The 15,246-nt window shown below is 35.7% G+C and overlaps 1 protein-coding gene across 28 annotated transcripts in view; it reads right to left on the bottom strand.

Annotated features, from left to right (window-relative positions):
- Positions 1-15,246, bottom strand: part of LOC104144940 (sodium channel protein type 2 subunit alpha) — a 166,164-nt gene that overhangs the window by 49,388 nt on the left and 101,530 nt on the right. For 23 of the 28 annotated variants that reach the window (XR_011141929.1, XM_068948726.1, XM_068948728.1 and 20 more), the window contains 2 exons: positions 8,240-8,326; positions 1,005-1,328 (listed from right to left, as the gene is read on the bottom strand). Coding sequence is in view for 27 of the 28 variants with exons in the window: in XM_068948726.1 (XP_068804827.1) it covers positions 1,005-1,277 (273 nt within the window). In the remaining variant the exon portion in view is untranslated. Of the gene's footprint in view, positions 1-1,004; positions 1,329-8,239; positions 8,327-8,498; positions 8,731-15,246 lie in introns of those variants that run through there. The other 5 variants (XM_068948732.1, XM_068948730.1, XM_068948746.1 and 2 more) reach the window with 2 other exon arrangements.

Below are 15,246 nucleotides of genomic sequence, written 5' to 3'. Positions count from 1 at the left end.
ACTCACACTCTTAACCACAAATCTTGTTTTACATCAAACAAACAAACAGCATTTATATATAATCTTTGGAAAAACTTTGCATCTGTACAGATGTGAAGTGATTCTAAGAGGAATGGTACAGCAACTGCAAAGTCCTTCCACTGTAATACCCTTTCATTGAGGGCATATAACCTCAAACTGCCCTCGTAGTGTACTGCCCTCACGTCCCTCTGAGGGAAAAGTTACTTGCTGGTAAACTGGTGTCAAAATCATCAGGAAAAACATAGCTGGCCAGAAAATTAAGTCCTCCCTACCACACTCAGAACTGGTGCAGTGGTCGTGAAGCAAAATCTAGCATAAGGAACTCAGGCCTGTAAGTGACACAAGCTGTTACCAATTAACAGAAATGACCTCGCATGAAGCTGGCAGTGAGCACTAACAATCACATTTTTCTGTCCACCTCAAAGTCAATCACAGTTTAATTTTTTGTAGAAGAAACATTTTTGTGAAGTTTCAAGGAATGTTTGACAGTAGTTCATTTTGACAGACGACAACGCATTAGCACTTTGTCCAAAGAAAATCTGCTGCCAGACTTAACAATAATGCAAGAATTCTTCTAATGTTTAACAATTTAATTCTTGAAAAAAGACACATATTTCATTAGAAATGCTCAATTACAACTTCTTACTAGCCTATATCTCAGGTAACGGCTATGTTTCCTAGAATCTCCAGGAACAGAGAAGCCAAAGAGAGAGGAAGTTGAATACTTCAACATCTAATTAAATGACATCTAATACAAAATACACTAACTCAAAGCATCATCATAATGAAGCCTTAGACCTTAAAAGAAAAGCAACTTAAGAGTTACAGTCACATTTTTATTGTATTCAGAATGATCAGTTGACATGATATCGCAGACTGTATAAAACTTTCACTAGGGCTGCTGACTATCTCCACGCTAGGTAGCGTTTACGACTTTATAGTTCAACGGGAGTATTTTATTTACAGTTCTAATAAAAACTCACTTTTTTATTGATATAATATGGATCCAGATCCTCCAGAGGCTCAGACACCATTTCTTGAGGAATATCACCATAAATAAATGGCAGTGTCTTTCCTGCCTCCAAATCATTACTTGGCTTTGGATGATCTTCCTCATGACCGCCTTCTTCCTTCTGCTCGTCTTTGTCACAGTTAGACTTTTCATCAGCAATATGTTTTTCAATAGCTGCAAGAGACTCTTTGGTGAAATAGAAGAAGCTGTCAGGTCCAGGTGGTACCAGCACTGCCTGTGCCATCTTTTCATTCTGCAAATTTTAAATGCTTTTAGGTGCTTGTGTAAGAAGATCCTAAAAGAACATGAGAAAAAAACAAACAAACAAGAATTAGGTAATCAAGAGAGTGCAACAGCAACAAGAAATTCCCTAAATACATTGCTTTTGGCATAGATGTCATTTATTTTCAAACCAAGAGGTCAGCTACAGGTACAGGTTCAAACCGAGCATCATCTGCCTCTGTCCTAGTCATAAAGCACTGTACTGAGAAGTTTTTGAATTAGTTGTCAAACGCTTCATACAAAATTAGCTACCTTAGCTTTACCAAAGAAACAATATGGCAAATAGATACAGATTATGATGTACAGAAAAACGTGAAAGGACAAGAAGTATTGTCAAATTTGTGTAGCGTTTATTGTCAACTCAGGATAATACAAACATCGCAACAAGAAGCAAAGAAAAACATTTTCATTTTCCCTAGCCCAAACATGAATTCTAAAACACATCTTATTATAAAAAAGCAAGAAGTATAAACGTAATTTGGTGCTGTTCTTTAACACAGCTATCTACTGCAATCAATGGTTACTAGTTGTAACATATAGATTTATTTTAAAAGCTGGGCCTGTACCTCCAAAAAACCTGCAACTTATATTACAAAAGGAAAAAGAAAAAACGTAAGACACACCTTTCCTACCACGCCTAACCACTTCTGACGGTAACACGACTCCATCTGGTGGCTTACACTACACTCGCTTGACTGGTGTTTAAAATTTCCTCTTAAGACAGGTATTAGATAAAAACATACCACATTTAAAGCTAGCTGCACAAGCAGAAAGCAAACAGGCTTCCTCTTTTTGAGTTTCCTGACTTACTCCTTCCTGATTTTCAGTTGTAAATTTGGTGGTGCGTGCTCCATAATTAAGGAAGTTGTCATAGATGAAGTATTTTAGATTTGTACAAAAAACAAAGTGTACTCTCCCCAAAGTTACAGCACTCTCTCTGAGGTCAGATTTTTTTTCCATAGAATCTGCACATAATAAATTAATGAAATTAAAATACACAATTGATAAGTTTCAATAGATCACTTCTTCCCAGGCTTCTCTTTTCTAAAGTGAGAGCGCAGTGCAATGTCTTCAGGACAAACCAATTCAGGAAACAAGGACAATAAGAGAAAACGGAATGTCACTTGCTGACACTGGTAAGTGTTGTAGCCTTTGTCAATACTTTAAGAGAAATTTAAGAAATATTCTAAATATTAGTCAGGGTGCTGACCAGGATTCCTGAGAGGAAAAAGTCTGAAACTGATCTAAATGAGTTGCTTCATTTGCTACTGTCTTCTGTCACCAAAAACATCACAGACTGAGCATATTCTCTCCAGGATGTGACAGTTACCATGCTAAAGATAAAGGGTTGTTGTTGTTGTTGTTGTTGTATTTTGTTTTTTATGACAATAGCTCAATAGTAGAGGTGTGCTGGAAAAAAAAAAAAGGATTTATGACAAGTAAGTTGCATGTAAGTGTAAGTTTTAAGTTTAGTAGGTAAATGATATCTCCAATATTAATTACTGCATGACACAACGAAACCCAGAAACGTTGAGGCGTACACTAAGGCACTTCTGTCTAGGAGGTATATGCCTTAATGTACACCTCAATATTTCTGGAGACATATGCCTTTAAGATCAACTTAAAGGGAGTTGAAAGGATTTTCTGTTTTTTAGAACTTTCCTGTAGAAAGTAAATTCTCGCTGATATTGAACCAATCATTACACAAGCCATCTTTTCCTCAAAAACAGCCAGTCAAGGTATAAACATACTTCTAATCCCAGCTGAGATACAACAGCTTTCAAGTCCTTAGTAAATGCACTAATACACTTGAGGATGGTAAGAGATTTAAAAAAAAAAAAAAAAAAAAAAAAAAAGGAGGTCATAAAGAGATGAGAAATTTCCTAATGGATAGATACAGAAAAACAGACATTGTTCATGTCAGCCACAAATCATTTTAGGAAAAAATGGAAATGATTTTTCTCTGGAACAGAAGCCCAAGAATGCTAAGTCTTCCTGTATTTATTCAATAATGGAGAAATTCACCCATGCCAGCTTAAAAAGATTCATCATTCTCAAGCAGAAGTCCTTAATCATTTCCACTTCTCTAGCAAACCCTGAAGATCCTACGAAGACCTTCTCAAATCCATAGCCACAGTTAGACTGAAGTATCAGGTCAGTCCAGCAATGCTTTGATTTAGAACTAGCTGTGTCCTAAAAGATACTTTTGCCTCAGAAGCCAGGTGATGTCTGTGGCTTCAAACAGCTAGGCAACAATGCACCAGGAAAAAAGGGAGAGAGCTCCTTTTCCTACGTTCCATTTTTACATAAAAGCTAGAGGAAAGCAATGTAATTGTTACTACATGGTACCCTTAGTTCATTTATTTAGCTTATAACTCTGATTTTTGGAAATAAAAAACTGGGGGAGGTGCGTGGTTTTTCTTTTTTTTTTTTAAATCTGCTGCTCTCTGATTGTTGCAAATTCGCAAGGATTTCCCCAGTGTACATAGCTATGTAAATTTAATTTTTTTTTTTTATACCAAGGAAAATTCTTACTAGCAAGGACCTCTGCCTTCACCAAGGTGGTAGCAACATTAAGATAAGTGGTAGGGATTTTTTTCCCCCAAAAAACTTCCTATATATTAGCCAGTGTTGTATGTGTTGTGGCATATCCTGACTACCATTTCTGTATTGAGTGATGTAAGGTTACAGTTAATACTATGTATTTACATAACAGCTACACATCAGCAGTTAGTTATAGAAACACAGTTATCATCTGAAATGGTCAGATAGCTGCATAAGCTCTGAAGAGGCTAAAGATACAAGACAGCAAAATCTACAGCCATTATGACAACCTCTGTCTTAAAATCAAATGAAAACAGGCGCTGCACGTAAGGTGCTGTGCCCTGGTAGAGTCACGCTGCCTTCTGTGCTTTGAGCACATCTACACAACACGGAGCAGTCCACCATGCCCACCAACAAGTCAGGGCATACGTGGAAGTCTAAGAACTATTTATGCAATGTTCCGTTTTGATGACTTTCTTCAGAAACAAAACAGCCAGAAACTAACAATTTAAGAAAAAGAAAGGGAGGACCCTCTGAAGATAGGTGAGCAGTCTACCATAACCTTCAGCTAGTCTTTTGGGGATGTTTTCATCACTTGGAGAAAGACTTTACAGAACTTGTAAAGTTGTTTTCTATTCGACTTTATGAAATAAAACTAGTCTCAGCATGTGATGAATATGATGCCTGCAGAAACTGCTTTTTATTAAATGCGTACTCAAAAAATGTCACTAATCTGTTATGCCTGTGTGCGTATTTAGGCTAAACCTACTCTTTAGAAGTCTGTAATCCATAAAATTAGAAGTACAGGACTACTCATTTTGCCAAATACCACTATGGCGTCATAGCAGCTCCTCTGAGTTATAGATGTTATCAGAATGAAAACCAATCTTTCTGCTGATTGTTGATATGGTTTATTCAGTAGTGCTTAAGTGGTATCCTTAGGGCTGACATGAACTCCCACATTTCTCTCTAGAGGCACCAGAGCTAATGACTGCGGAACATCCCTCAGTGTAAATATAAAACAGAAAAATGTTTTTTTCCAACACATAACAGGAATCTGTTCAATTAATGATTTACTATAGCAGTCTTGATCACAACCTTTGCTTGGAAAAAACCCACATCTGCTAAACAAATCTTGAGCTACAGTTCAGTGACCATATTTCCTACTCATTGCTTTTATGAAGTACTGCAAATATATAAACTCTGTAACATTTTGGAGCAAATACATATCCCCTAATGCAATGATGAATTTTTGCAGTACTATTTGCAGTGTTCTTATGTCTTACTGGCAATTAATATGGTACATTTCAGAGTGCTATTTAAATAAACCTGGATACAATTTTCAGCTTCCTGAAGAAGCTGTAAATCTCAGTTTACAGCTGTAAATCTCAACAGTCAGTATAAGTTCCTATGCATACAAAAATTAATCAAAAATAAGAAGCTGCTACAATGACGGTCTGGTGACAACGAACACTGAAACTCAATTCAGCAAATGACCAAATTTGATGAAATCATCAACAAACCTACATATACGTTACTTGCTATGCTCTTTTCTTGTGTCTGTGCTTATAAAATAATATGGCTTTTTTCAGGGACATAAAACTGATTAACGAGATAAAACTTATATTACTCATTACAGCACTGTTATTACTCAGTCATGCAGCCCTCTGCGTTTCACTCTGTTACAGCTTCTACAGAAAAGAGGCTGTTTTTACCCCTACTACTATCAAAACTATTATGCTGTGACTGTCTGCTAAACAAGCGGTTGCCTATAATACAAATCCAGAAAGTTCTTAGAAAAAGGGGTTAATCTAGAAAGCATCTGCTGCTAATCAACAATTAAAAAATCTAGAATTCTTCCTTCTCCTCCCCCAAAATTTCCTGTGTAAATGCTAATAGCACATACAGTATTTGCCCATTAATAATCCTGAACGTCAATGAGAACTAAAACATTTTTGAATTATTAATTGCTCTGAGTCTGAATAAATTAGACCTATGGCACATTTCATCCCTAACATTTCTCAGCAGAAGATCATGGCAATGCAATATGACTAACTGGGACAACTCATCCTAATCAAAAGATTTTGGCCCGTCCTTCATTTACAAGTTGTTTCTTTATAGTTTGTTCCTGAAAACTATTTTAAAGACTACCTCAACATACGCCTACTGAAGACAGACAGAACTCTGTGCGTTTCTAATGATTCCATTTCTTATACGTAACTCTTGTTACACGACCTTCATCTTTTCCAAATAAAGTTATTCCAAAATAGTTATTTTCAGTTCAGTACATCACTTGAATTCAATGAACACATTCACAGCAATACTTAGAAGACTTCTGAAGACTATCAATATTGTAGGAAAGAAAGATGTTAAAAAGCTACAGTGGATCTTAAAAAAAAAAAAAATCTCTAACATAACTTCATTTTTAGAAAAGAATCTGTGACTACTTATGCAGACTGATCTGCCTCTTTCCTTAATGTTAGAAAACGTATTCATCAAGCACAAATCCCAGAAACCTAGAGCTAACAGACAAGGAATCCAATCACCGATGTATCAAACAAGAAAATCTTGAAGAGAGCCAGTATATCAGCAAATGCAAAACTCTAAAGCCCTTTAATCATTAGCAATGCAATGAAACCAGTGAAAATCATATGATTTGCATTGACAGAAATATGACATATATACACTATTATTCTAGCAAGTGTGCTATTCCAGTCATTCACATGGATGACTATTTTGACTTCTTTCCACACAACGGAAATATCTCTCCAAATTTTGAAGACCCTTGTTCCAGATAGGTCCTAATGAATGATGTACTCGAGTCCCTGGATAGTAACTCTAATTTAAGCTTCTTCAAACCGTTAATTCCTTTCAGAATCTAATGACAAGCTTATATCAAATTTGTTCCTACACCAAGGTGATTCTTCAGTTAAATAGCCTGCCCGTCACTGGCACTTACTCCTTTCATGTATTTATAGCTAGAATTCACATCTCCTTTCAATTTCCATTTGCTGGCTAAATTATTTCTTTGAATCTCTTCTTTATGCCAAATGTAGTACGAGCCATTGAAATTTACTTTAACAGTTTGTGTGTATATGTTTTTTTAATGGATGAGATTTGCTGTTGTAAATCCTGGCGTTTAGTCTTGCAAAGTTTCATTTTCAGGTGTGGTTTTCTATTCCCTCATCAGTTTTCAAGATTCCTCCTTCAGTTTGCTGCTATATTTATGAAGTGTCATTAAATCAATTTATGGCAAGAAAGATGTGATATAGTTTCCAGCACAAAGCAATGATAATATGTGCTGGGTGACCTTTACTCCAGAACATGATTTTTCTTTTACGAAACAAAAGATGATGACATCAAGATAATTACATTATGACCTTTTGCTTCATCATTTTGTATTAATTTTCTGTATTAATTCATGGCAAAGACACCATTTTTAACATGCAAATAGCAATCTGCCATTTTGCTAAGAGTAGATGTCAAAGCTTTTAAGCACTATATTCATCTGTGCATTTAAATGAGTGTGTATCTACCTCCTTGTTTAGATGCTTCATAGATAAATGCAAACAAAAACGTAATTAGTATCTCCAGGGATGCTGTATGATAGTATACTGTAGCTGCTCAGAGATTAAGCTATGAAACAATACCCTTTTCATGTATTTGAGAATTAAGTTTTCAAATAATCATGGTACTTGCGCACTGTTTTCTTTCCTGTTTTCATTAGCTGAATGACAGTATGAAGGAAAGGCAACTATCACATCGGACATAACTATTTATTTTTTTTCAATCTGAATACTCACTAAACAATTGTTCTTTTCAATTACAAAACTTAGTATTCTAATTAAACTTGCTTTAGCTATATGAAGTCTTCAGGACATAACTGCCACATTCCCCAAATTATAACCCAAAACATATTTTGTGAAGTAGTCCAGAAACAACATGGAGTTGATCTTGTAGCACTTAAATCCTACAAGTTGTACCACCAAAAGGTAGTGAAAACACAGTGAGAAAAGCTTTTACTCTCATACAACAGAGAGAAAATAAAGTTTAAGAAAACGTAAACGGCTGCTTTAGCAGGATGTTTAAGAAGAGACTGGGAAAAAAGTTCATCAGGTTGGTGAGTGGCTTTGTTTGCCTGTTTCTTTAAGCACATAAACTGAAGGGAAAGAATAAAGATATGTTTTTAAAAAGACAAAATTCCAATAAAAATTAAGATTTTCAAAACTATTTACTTTAGCCTTACTGACAGCATATGACTGTTAATATGCAACAAAAGAACTGCAGTAGCAATGCTGCAAGTTAATTTTTAGAGCACAGATTTCTCTTACATCACAGACTTGCTGCAATGATTCCAAGAAGTCAATAAATAACACTTACAGAAAAGAACAGAGCACTACAATGCGTTTAGATTAAATTTTCAGAAGCTCTCTGGCTCAGATTTCACCTCCACAGAACAAATGCAAGCTGGAAAAAAAAAAAAAAAAGCACATATCCTTAAAATGAAACTGTGAAGAAAAGAATTGTCACAATATACAGAAGTACTGCCTTAAAATGTTCTGTCTACATAAAATCAAAACATCTAAGAAATTCTTAAACACCACAGTCATACCATCACCACTACAAATAGAGAACGCACGTGACAAACTCTTTAACAACATTCTGTTTTGCTGCCATCAGTCTCAGGACGATGAGTGATGCCACTGAAGTAGTAGACACCATGCTCTTGATTCTTGTTTCTTAACTTCAAACTTAAAAAAGGTAGATTCTGTGCAAAGGAACTGATGACAATGAAATGTCCAGTTGTGAAAAGTTGTTAATGGCTAGCAGATTATTAATAACTTCACAAAACAGATAAACAACTTATATTACTTGGAATATAGTAATATTCTAAAAATTAAGAAAATTTAAGGAAATACCTTCTGTTTTCTTCTTCACTTTTCTTAGATAATGCAATACTAAAATGGGTAAAAATAGTTTCGCTTTTAAAAAAAAAAATCTTTCTTTGGGATAATCGTTCTTTTCTTGAGGTATAAAGAGGTAAATGAAAGATGAGCATATTTTTTTCAAACGGGACACAGACAAAGCTGTGTAGCCCTTAGCAGGACTCTCATTCACAGAATGGGAGTTTATTTTCACATACATGTACAAAGAAATCCAGAAATTAGATTACTGCAGACTGGAAAACGTTTCTTTCAAGTTCACAAGTTCATTTAGTATCTGACAAATGCCACATTACAACAATCAAAGACCCAGAATTTGGTCCAAGTTCTTAAATCAAGAATTTTTATTTAGCATATATATGAGAACTGCAGCTTTTAATGTAATATCTAAAACTGATGCAGAACCTCCTTGCTTAATGGATCATTTATTGGAGGGTGCTCAGCTACTCTGCTCTCTAGCACAGCAGAATAAGCATAATTGTATACAGTGTTATGTTACACGACTAACGTTAAATTACTTTTATTCAAAGCCACTTACAGCTTCCATATGTTAATATGAAGGAGATTTAAAAAAAGAAGAAAAAAAAACTTAACTATGTTTAAAACTGTTAAAGTCTCCCGGTCTTTATTACCAAGAGCAAGCATTTACAAATAAACTATACTTGGCAATTACAAGCTTGGAGATAATAACAACATTTTTTCCCCAATTAATGGGAGAATGGTAACTTTTATGAAAACTGAATTTGCAGTGTGTCACAGTTGCATATATAACCCTTTAACATTTTATGTGACATGCTTGGAGAAGAACAGTTAAGTGAAGAGACGTTTGTTCATGTATGCAATGAAAAGTTGCCTGTAAAATAAAAATAGACATGGAGACAACATTTATAACATTTGGCCTAACACCTATGTGCTGTTGCTAGAAACCTCATTGATAAAGTACAGTCTTGCCACTTCTCTATGTTAAATATATTCATGCTTAAGGTATTCACAGTGAGTTCAAAAAACAAGATATAGTTTTAAACGTGTGTGTAAATGGCAGTGTAGTCAGAGTTCTTTTGTCACAATTATTTTGTGTAAAGTAAGCTTAAGAAAAATAGCACAGCTACTCTATCAGTCTTACGTCCAAGACTACATTGAAGGAGGATGTTCCAATTTTTAATTTACAGAGCTGTGAATAGAAGAGATGGACTAAAAACAGTCTGTTTAAGACTGAAACACTGATGAATAGGTCACAGGCCAATTCCAAAAACTGTCTGGAAAAAAGCTGAGCATCTGAAGTGTCTTGGCATCAGTCAATCTTACAATAAATTAAATATCTTTAACAACAGTCACACAGAGAAGGCCAGTGTTCTATTGCACCCAGAGACAACCGGCTCAGGAAACACACAGTTCTGAAAAACTGCCATTTTCTTGAGCGCTTTAATTCTGGGGAAGTGTATCAATGAACAACTGGCAGTCATCACTGATCGGACTGTTTTGCACAGACCATAAAAACGATGAACTACCAGCAAGTGAAATAAAGCAGACAGAGTACTCTAATCTCTATTAGAGTACTATGTCCTCTGATTTCTGAGTAACGCTTTGCTTTTGCTCTGTCGGAAAAGATCTCAAAATCATTCTGCAGATATTAATTGCTGCCTTTAACATCCATAGACGACAACAAGTTTCATTAAGTACTGTATCTTTGATTTTTCCCAATGGGTAAAGAACTGCACTGACAAATTCAATGACTTAAAGTTTATTCATCTGAGAAGTCCACAGTTGTCTTCAGAGTCAGACCAAAATTTCCTTGTTCTCAACCTGGAACCATAACTTTCTTTTAAGTCCTAGAAGGCAAGAACAAGAGAACTCAGCACTGAACTGAATCTGTTTCAGATTAACATAATCTGAACTACACTACAGATTTCTATAGGATTAGAGTCAAAAAGACACTTTTAAAAATTCCACTTGCACTATGTTTGAAATAACGATAGTCACACACGGGAAAACTGATGAACTGTTCTCAAACTTTATGCCACTACTACCTTCATCAATTTTTTTAAAAAAGAGCTTACTTCCGCTTTATTAACAACAGGACTTAACTGTCATTTTGATTTATTCCTGTTGCAGATGATTTATTATTAAAAATCCGTAAGAAAAATGCGTACTTCCCTAGCTTTCTAATTAGATATCTTGACTTTGTAATCACCTGTATTATTTTAAACAGTTTAGAGAAAAGGAAAGTGCATCTCTTTCTACATATCGAAATTTCTACACACTTCTACAAAGAAGAATTTTCTCGTCTCAGAGCAAAAAGGTGCTGTGCCCGAAACAAATTTAACGATCTCTGTATCTACACAATTATTATTACACAAGAGGTTTATGACTTCCCACTGGAGATTATTATTTCCCTGAAATAGGTAACCTCTTTAAATTACCAACACTCTGCTTTCCTTCACAAAAAGGAAAGCAGAACTTCTTACCTCCAGCACTTGGACCTTCATATTTATGTGCAAGCAAGCAAGGAACAAATTATCTTTCTAAACAAATAAATGATCCACCTGAAATTTTAAGTAACTTGAACTTCTAAATGACTGTTCCCTGAGAGGGAAGTGCTCAACATTAAGTAAACTTAGGAGGAGAAATTACATCATGCATATCAACATCATGTCAGCAATACTACATTGTAAAGAATGAAAGGAGGTAAAATTATCTCAAATATCTGCATTTACTCCTTAACCAAAAGGGCATTTCAAGTTACTACCTGTAAGATGATGTAAGATGTACTAAAGCCCAGCAGCATCACTACATCAAAAATGATGTACAAGTTTTAAATAAGCTGTAGGATCTATGGGTCTTAAATAAGCTATTTTGTTGATGAACTATTATTTTTTTCCTTGTTATGCAGTTACACCACCACTGGCCATGCCTTTTGTATCCAAATATACTTTTCCATTAATCATTAAAAACTTATTGGAGACCACAGAATTGAGTGGTAATGACAATAAGGCTTTTTCTGACTTTGTTTATAAAAGATACATTTTACTCCCACAAATATCTGTAGAGCCTGCGACTCTGGAAGATAATCTAAAGTTACTGACTGGTTGTTCTTACCAATCACTGCATGAAGACATTACACAGGAAGAGCTGAACATGTGGAATAGAAATAAAATGCCACAGACAATTTAGTTATTCCATTAAGTGTGATATTTGGACAAGAGTTCTTGAAGGCACATGGCTGAGCCTCCACATCTGCTCCTGGTGCTGGGCTGGAACCTTAACTACTGTGACGGAACTGCTGCCACCCATCACTGCTCTATCACTAGGGTATACACCAGGATGAGCCTCTATTTTTAGAAGGCATCTCTCTGCATTTTATGTCATTTATCATTTTAAGGAAGGAGGATAATTCTTGGAATCAGTCATAGGTACAAAACACAAGAAATATGTGCTATAGAAATAATTTATACTATGCTTTTGGTCGAAGATTTAGACAATCCAATAACAATTTCAGATGCAACTCCCTCCCTCCTTCCCTCTCTACGCCCTCCTTCTCTCTCTGCCTCTCCTTCCCCCCTCCTCCTCCCCCACCATGCTCCCTCTTTCTTCCTTCCTCTCCTTCTCTCTCATAAAAAGATGCAGATAATCCTCTTTTTAAAGGATTTTTTCACTGCAAGTTAAAGGCTTTAGGGCTGGGAGAAGGGACAGAAGTTCAGACTTTCTTTTGCCTTTCTATAGATAGGTGCTGGAATTATTACAGTGACTCCATTGCTGATGTATTAACAATATATCCTCTCAGACTTATTCACTTTCCAGAGAGACTACCTCAGCAGCTAATCAGAACTGCTGCAGTTTGTTTTGTCCAGATCTCACAATTTAGTATTAATGTATTATTAATAGAGTAATAAATAAATTACATGCACACAATATTTAAAGTACATTAGCATTGTGCATGGCAGTGAAGTTGCACACATCCATACATATGGGATTTTTCATTATTTCAGCTTTCATAAACATAGAGTCAAAAGTCATACATAACAATGCTCCATGAAAAGTATCCAGAGTCTATACTTGATACTCAGATAATGCAAAACATCTGAATGGTTTTATTTCAACTCACAAAGGTATAACACTCACTGTAAATCTTTTAGGCTTAAGTTTTGTGGCTCAAACTTCTTTTATCATCATTCCAATGATTTTACCGCAAGATTGAGTTAAAAAAATAAAATGACCTTGAATATCTTTAGTGACAGATTAATGTCAATGCACTGAGATCCCTATGAATGACTGTACCAACATCTTTATATTGATGACACTTTCACTAAGGCAGAAAATGTTATTGTAAATTATGAGCAACTTCCTGAAAATTATGAGAAAAAGTGGTCTTGCATTTTTCCACAAAGAGAACATCATGCCCTGTCCAAAGTAGGAGACTAAATTTATTTCAATTGCAGCCAGACAAGAAAAAGTGATAAACTTTTCTGATAAACTTCTGCGATTTTATTCATAATTAGTTATATAAAATAACACTACAGAAATCACAGAAAAAATTAGGGAAGGGACCTTCGCAAGCCAGATATCTAACCTCCAGCTCAAAATAGGGCTAAGGTCACACACATTGTACCACCTGTAATATTTAGGACTACGAATTGGCTAGGTTCAAGGGGCCTGTTCCAGGTCCCTTTTGGTTGTTGTTTTCTCCACTTCAGGATCTCCCAAGGTGCGTTAGTAAGTCCTCCACCTGCCACATTTCAACCTGCTCCTTGCACAAGCGCAAGCTTCTCTTACCCACCCTCTATCCACACTCAGTGCTACCTCCCCCTCCAGATTGCTGACCCTGAAACATTTCCTGCAGTTTGCGCTAGTCTGCTATCAAACTCCTCTGCGTTCTTCTGCTTAACTGCTGTGCTTCACATCAGCCACCAACGCTAACACACCTTCCTGCTGAAATGCAATAGCAGTAGATAACGTTAAACCACTACCCTCCCCCCCAAATAAATGGAGCTGCAACTCTCCCCCCTCGAACAACAAAAATGAAGAATTAGTAAGGGAATGATTAACTTTTTAGCTATCCCAAACTGAGGTTTAAAAAAGCAAGATTTTTTATTTTAAGAAAGTCCTCTTGAAATAAAAAAGCAGATAAAATGTGATTAAAAACTAATAAGATACGAGTTATTAATATACTGCAGGATCCAAACTTATATTTCACTGGATTTTGAATGGTCAAGAATAATTCTTAAAATATTCTTAAAATGTACACAGACCCTTTCTATTCAACATAAAGCTCAAAACATTGTCTCCTTTAGGCCATAACAGCAAAGCACTTATCTCTACCTATAATATATTTTAATTTATCGAAAATAATGAAGCAATGTTGATGATTATTTGCTATTACGCATAACATTGCTGTACCATAATAAAAGCGATGTGATATTCACTAGGTGTTTTAATGGCTGTTTTAAAATTACTATTTTCTTGCATTTTGATTCTCCGTGTACTGATACAAGGAGTTCAGAGAAAGGGTCAGAGATAGCATAACTGGACAGACGTATCATATAAAAGATTTTAGCAAGCAAATGTACTTCATGGAACTTGTGAATCCTTCGTACACATAGTCAACGGTTAAGAGTTTTACAGCCTGCACGCAGCAACTATGTTAGGTTTTCTCCCTCAAATGCTGGGAAAGAGTAAGATTTTTTTTTCTTTTTGGAAATAGGAGAATGTGGGTGAAAAGCAAAAACAACAACAACAAAAACCCCAGTAAATATATAGAAGATGAAAACTGGCTACAGAATATAATGAAAATAAAGAAACCAACACAGCCAGACTTCTGCTTTCATTTCCTCGTTCTGGCCAGACAGGCTCCCTATACCTCACTTAATGGTCTCATTAGTGTAATTTGAGTCTACTTTTTGTGCCTAATTTTCTAGCAGAGCTCAGCTGCTTTTCTGCAAATCGATATAGGCTGGCAATGATCAGTAAAATCTGGCTAGGTTTATAGGGATATGGAGGTAGTACTCCCAAATCCATTCTGTCAGTACTTATATGCCGTTATGCAAACGCCTTAAAAATGGAAAGTTCTGTGAGCGTACAGAGTGGAGACATATGGCAGGGTATGCTCCTTGAAAAGGCTCACCCATCGGTCCAAAAATGATTTGGCACCTGCAGTATATTATTGAATTTTTGTATGTATTAAAAAAAAAAAAAAGTAGCTACTCATGACATCCTTGAAAAGACTACAGAAGCAGAATAAACCCGTAGAAGTGAGATGAACGTTCAATACCAATTATTCCTTTCAATTTAGCAGCCTAAAATACAGTGCTATTATGCTACAAGAGATTTGGAGGCTGTCAACCACATTGGCAAAGTCCAGTATTTACTTCTCAATTGACAAGCAAGCATGAGAAGAAGAGAGAAAACACGGTGTAACACTTGACACCACAGTGAGCAGTCACAGAAAAG

This window comes from Struthio camelus, chromosome 6 (genome assembly GCF_040807025.1).
Source record: "Struthio camelus isolate bStrCam1 chromosome 6, bStrCam1.hap1, whole genome shotgun sequence".
Classification (NCBI taxonomy): domain Eukaryota; kingdom Metazoa; phylum Chordata; class Aves; order Struthioniformes; family Struthionidae; genus Struthio; species Struthio camelus.
The sequence above is the reverse complement of the archived record's forward strand: the minus strand, read 5'-3'. Positions and strand labels throughout refer to the sequence as shown.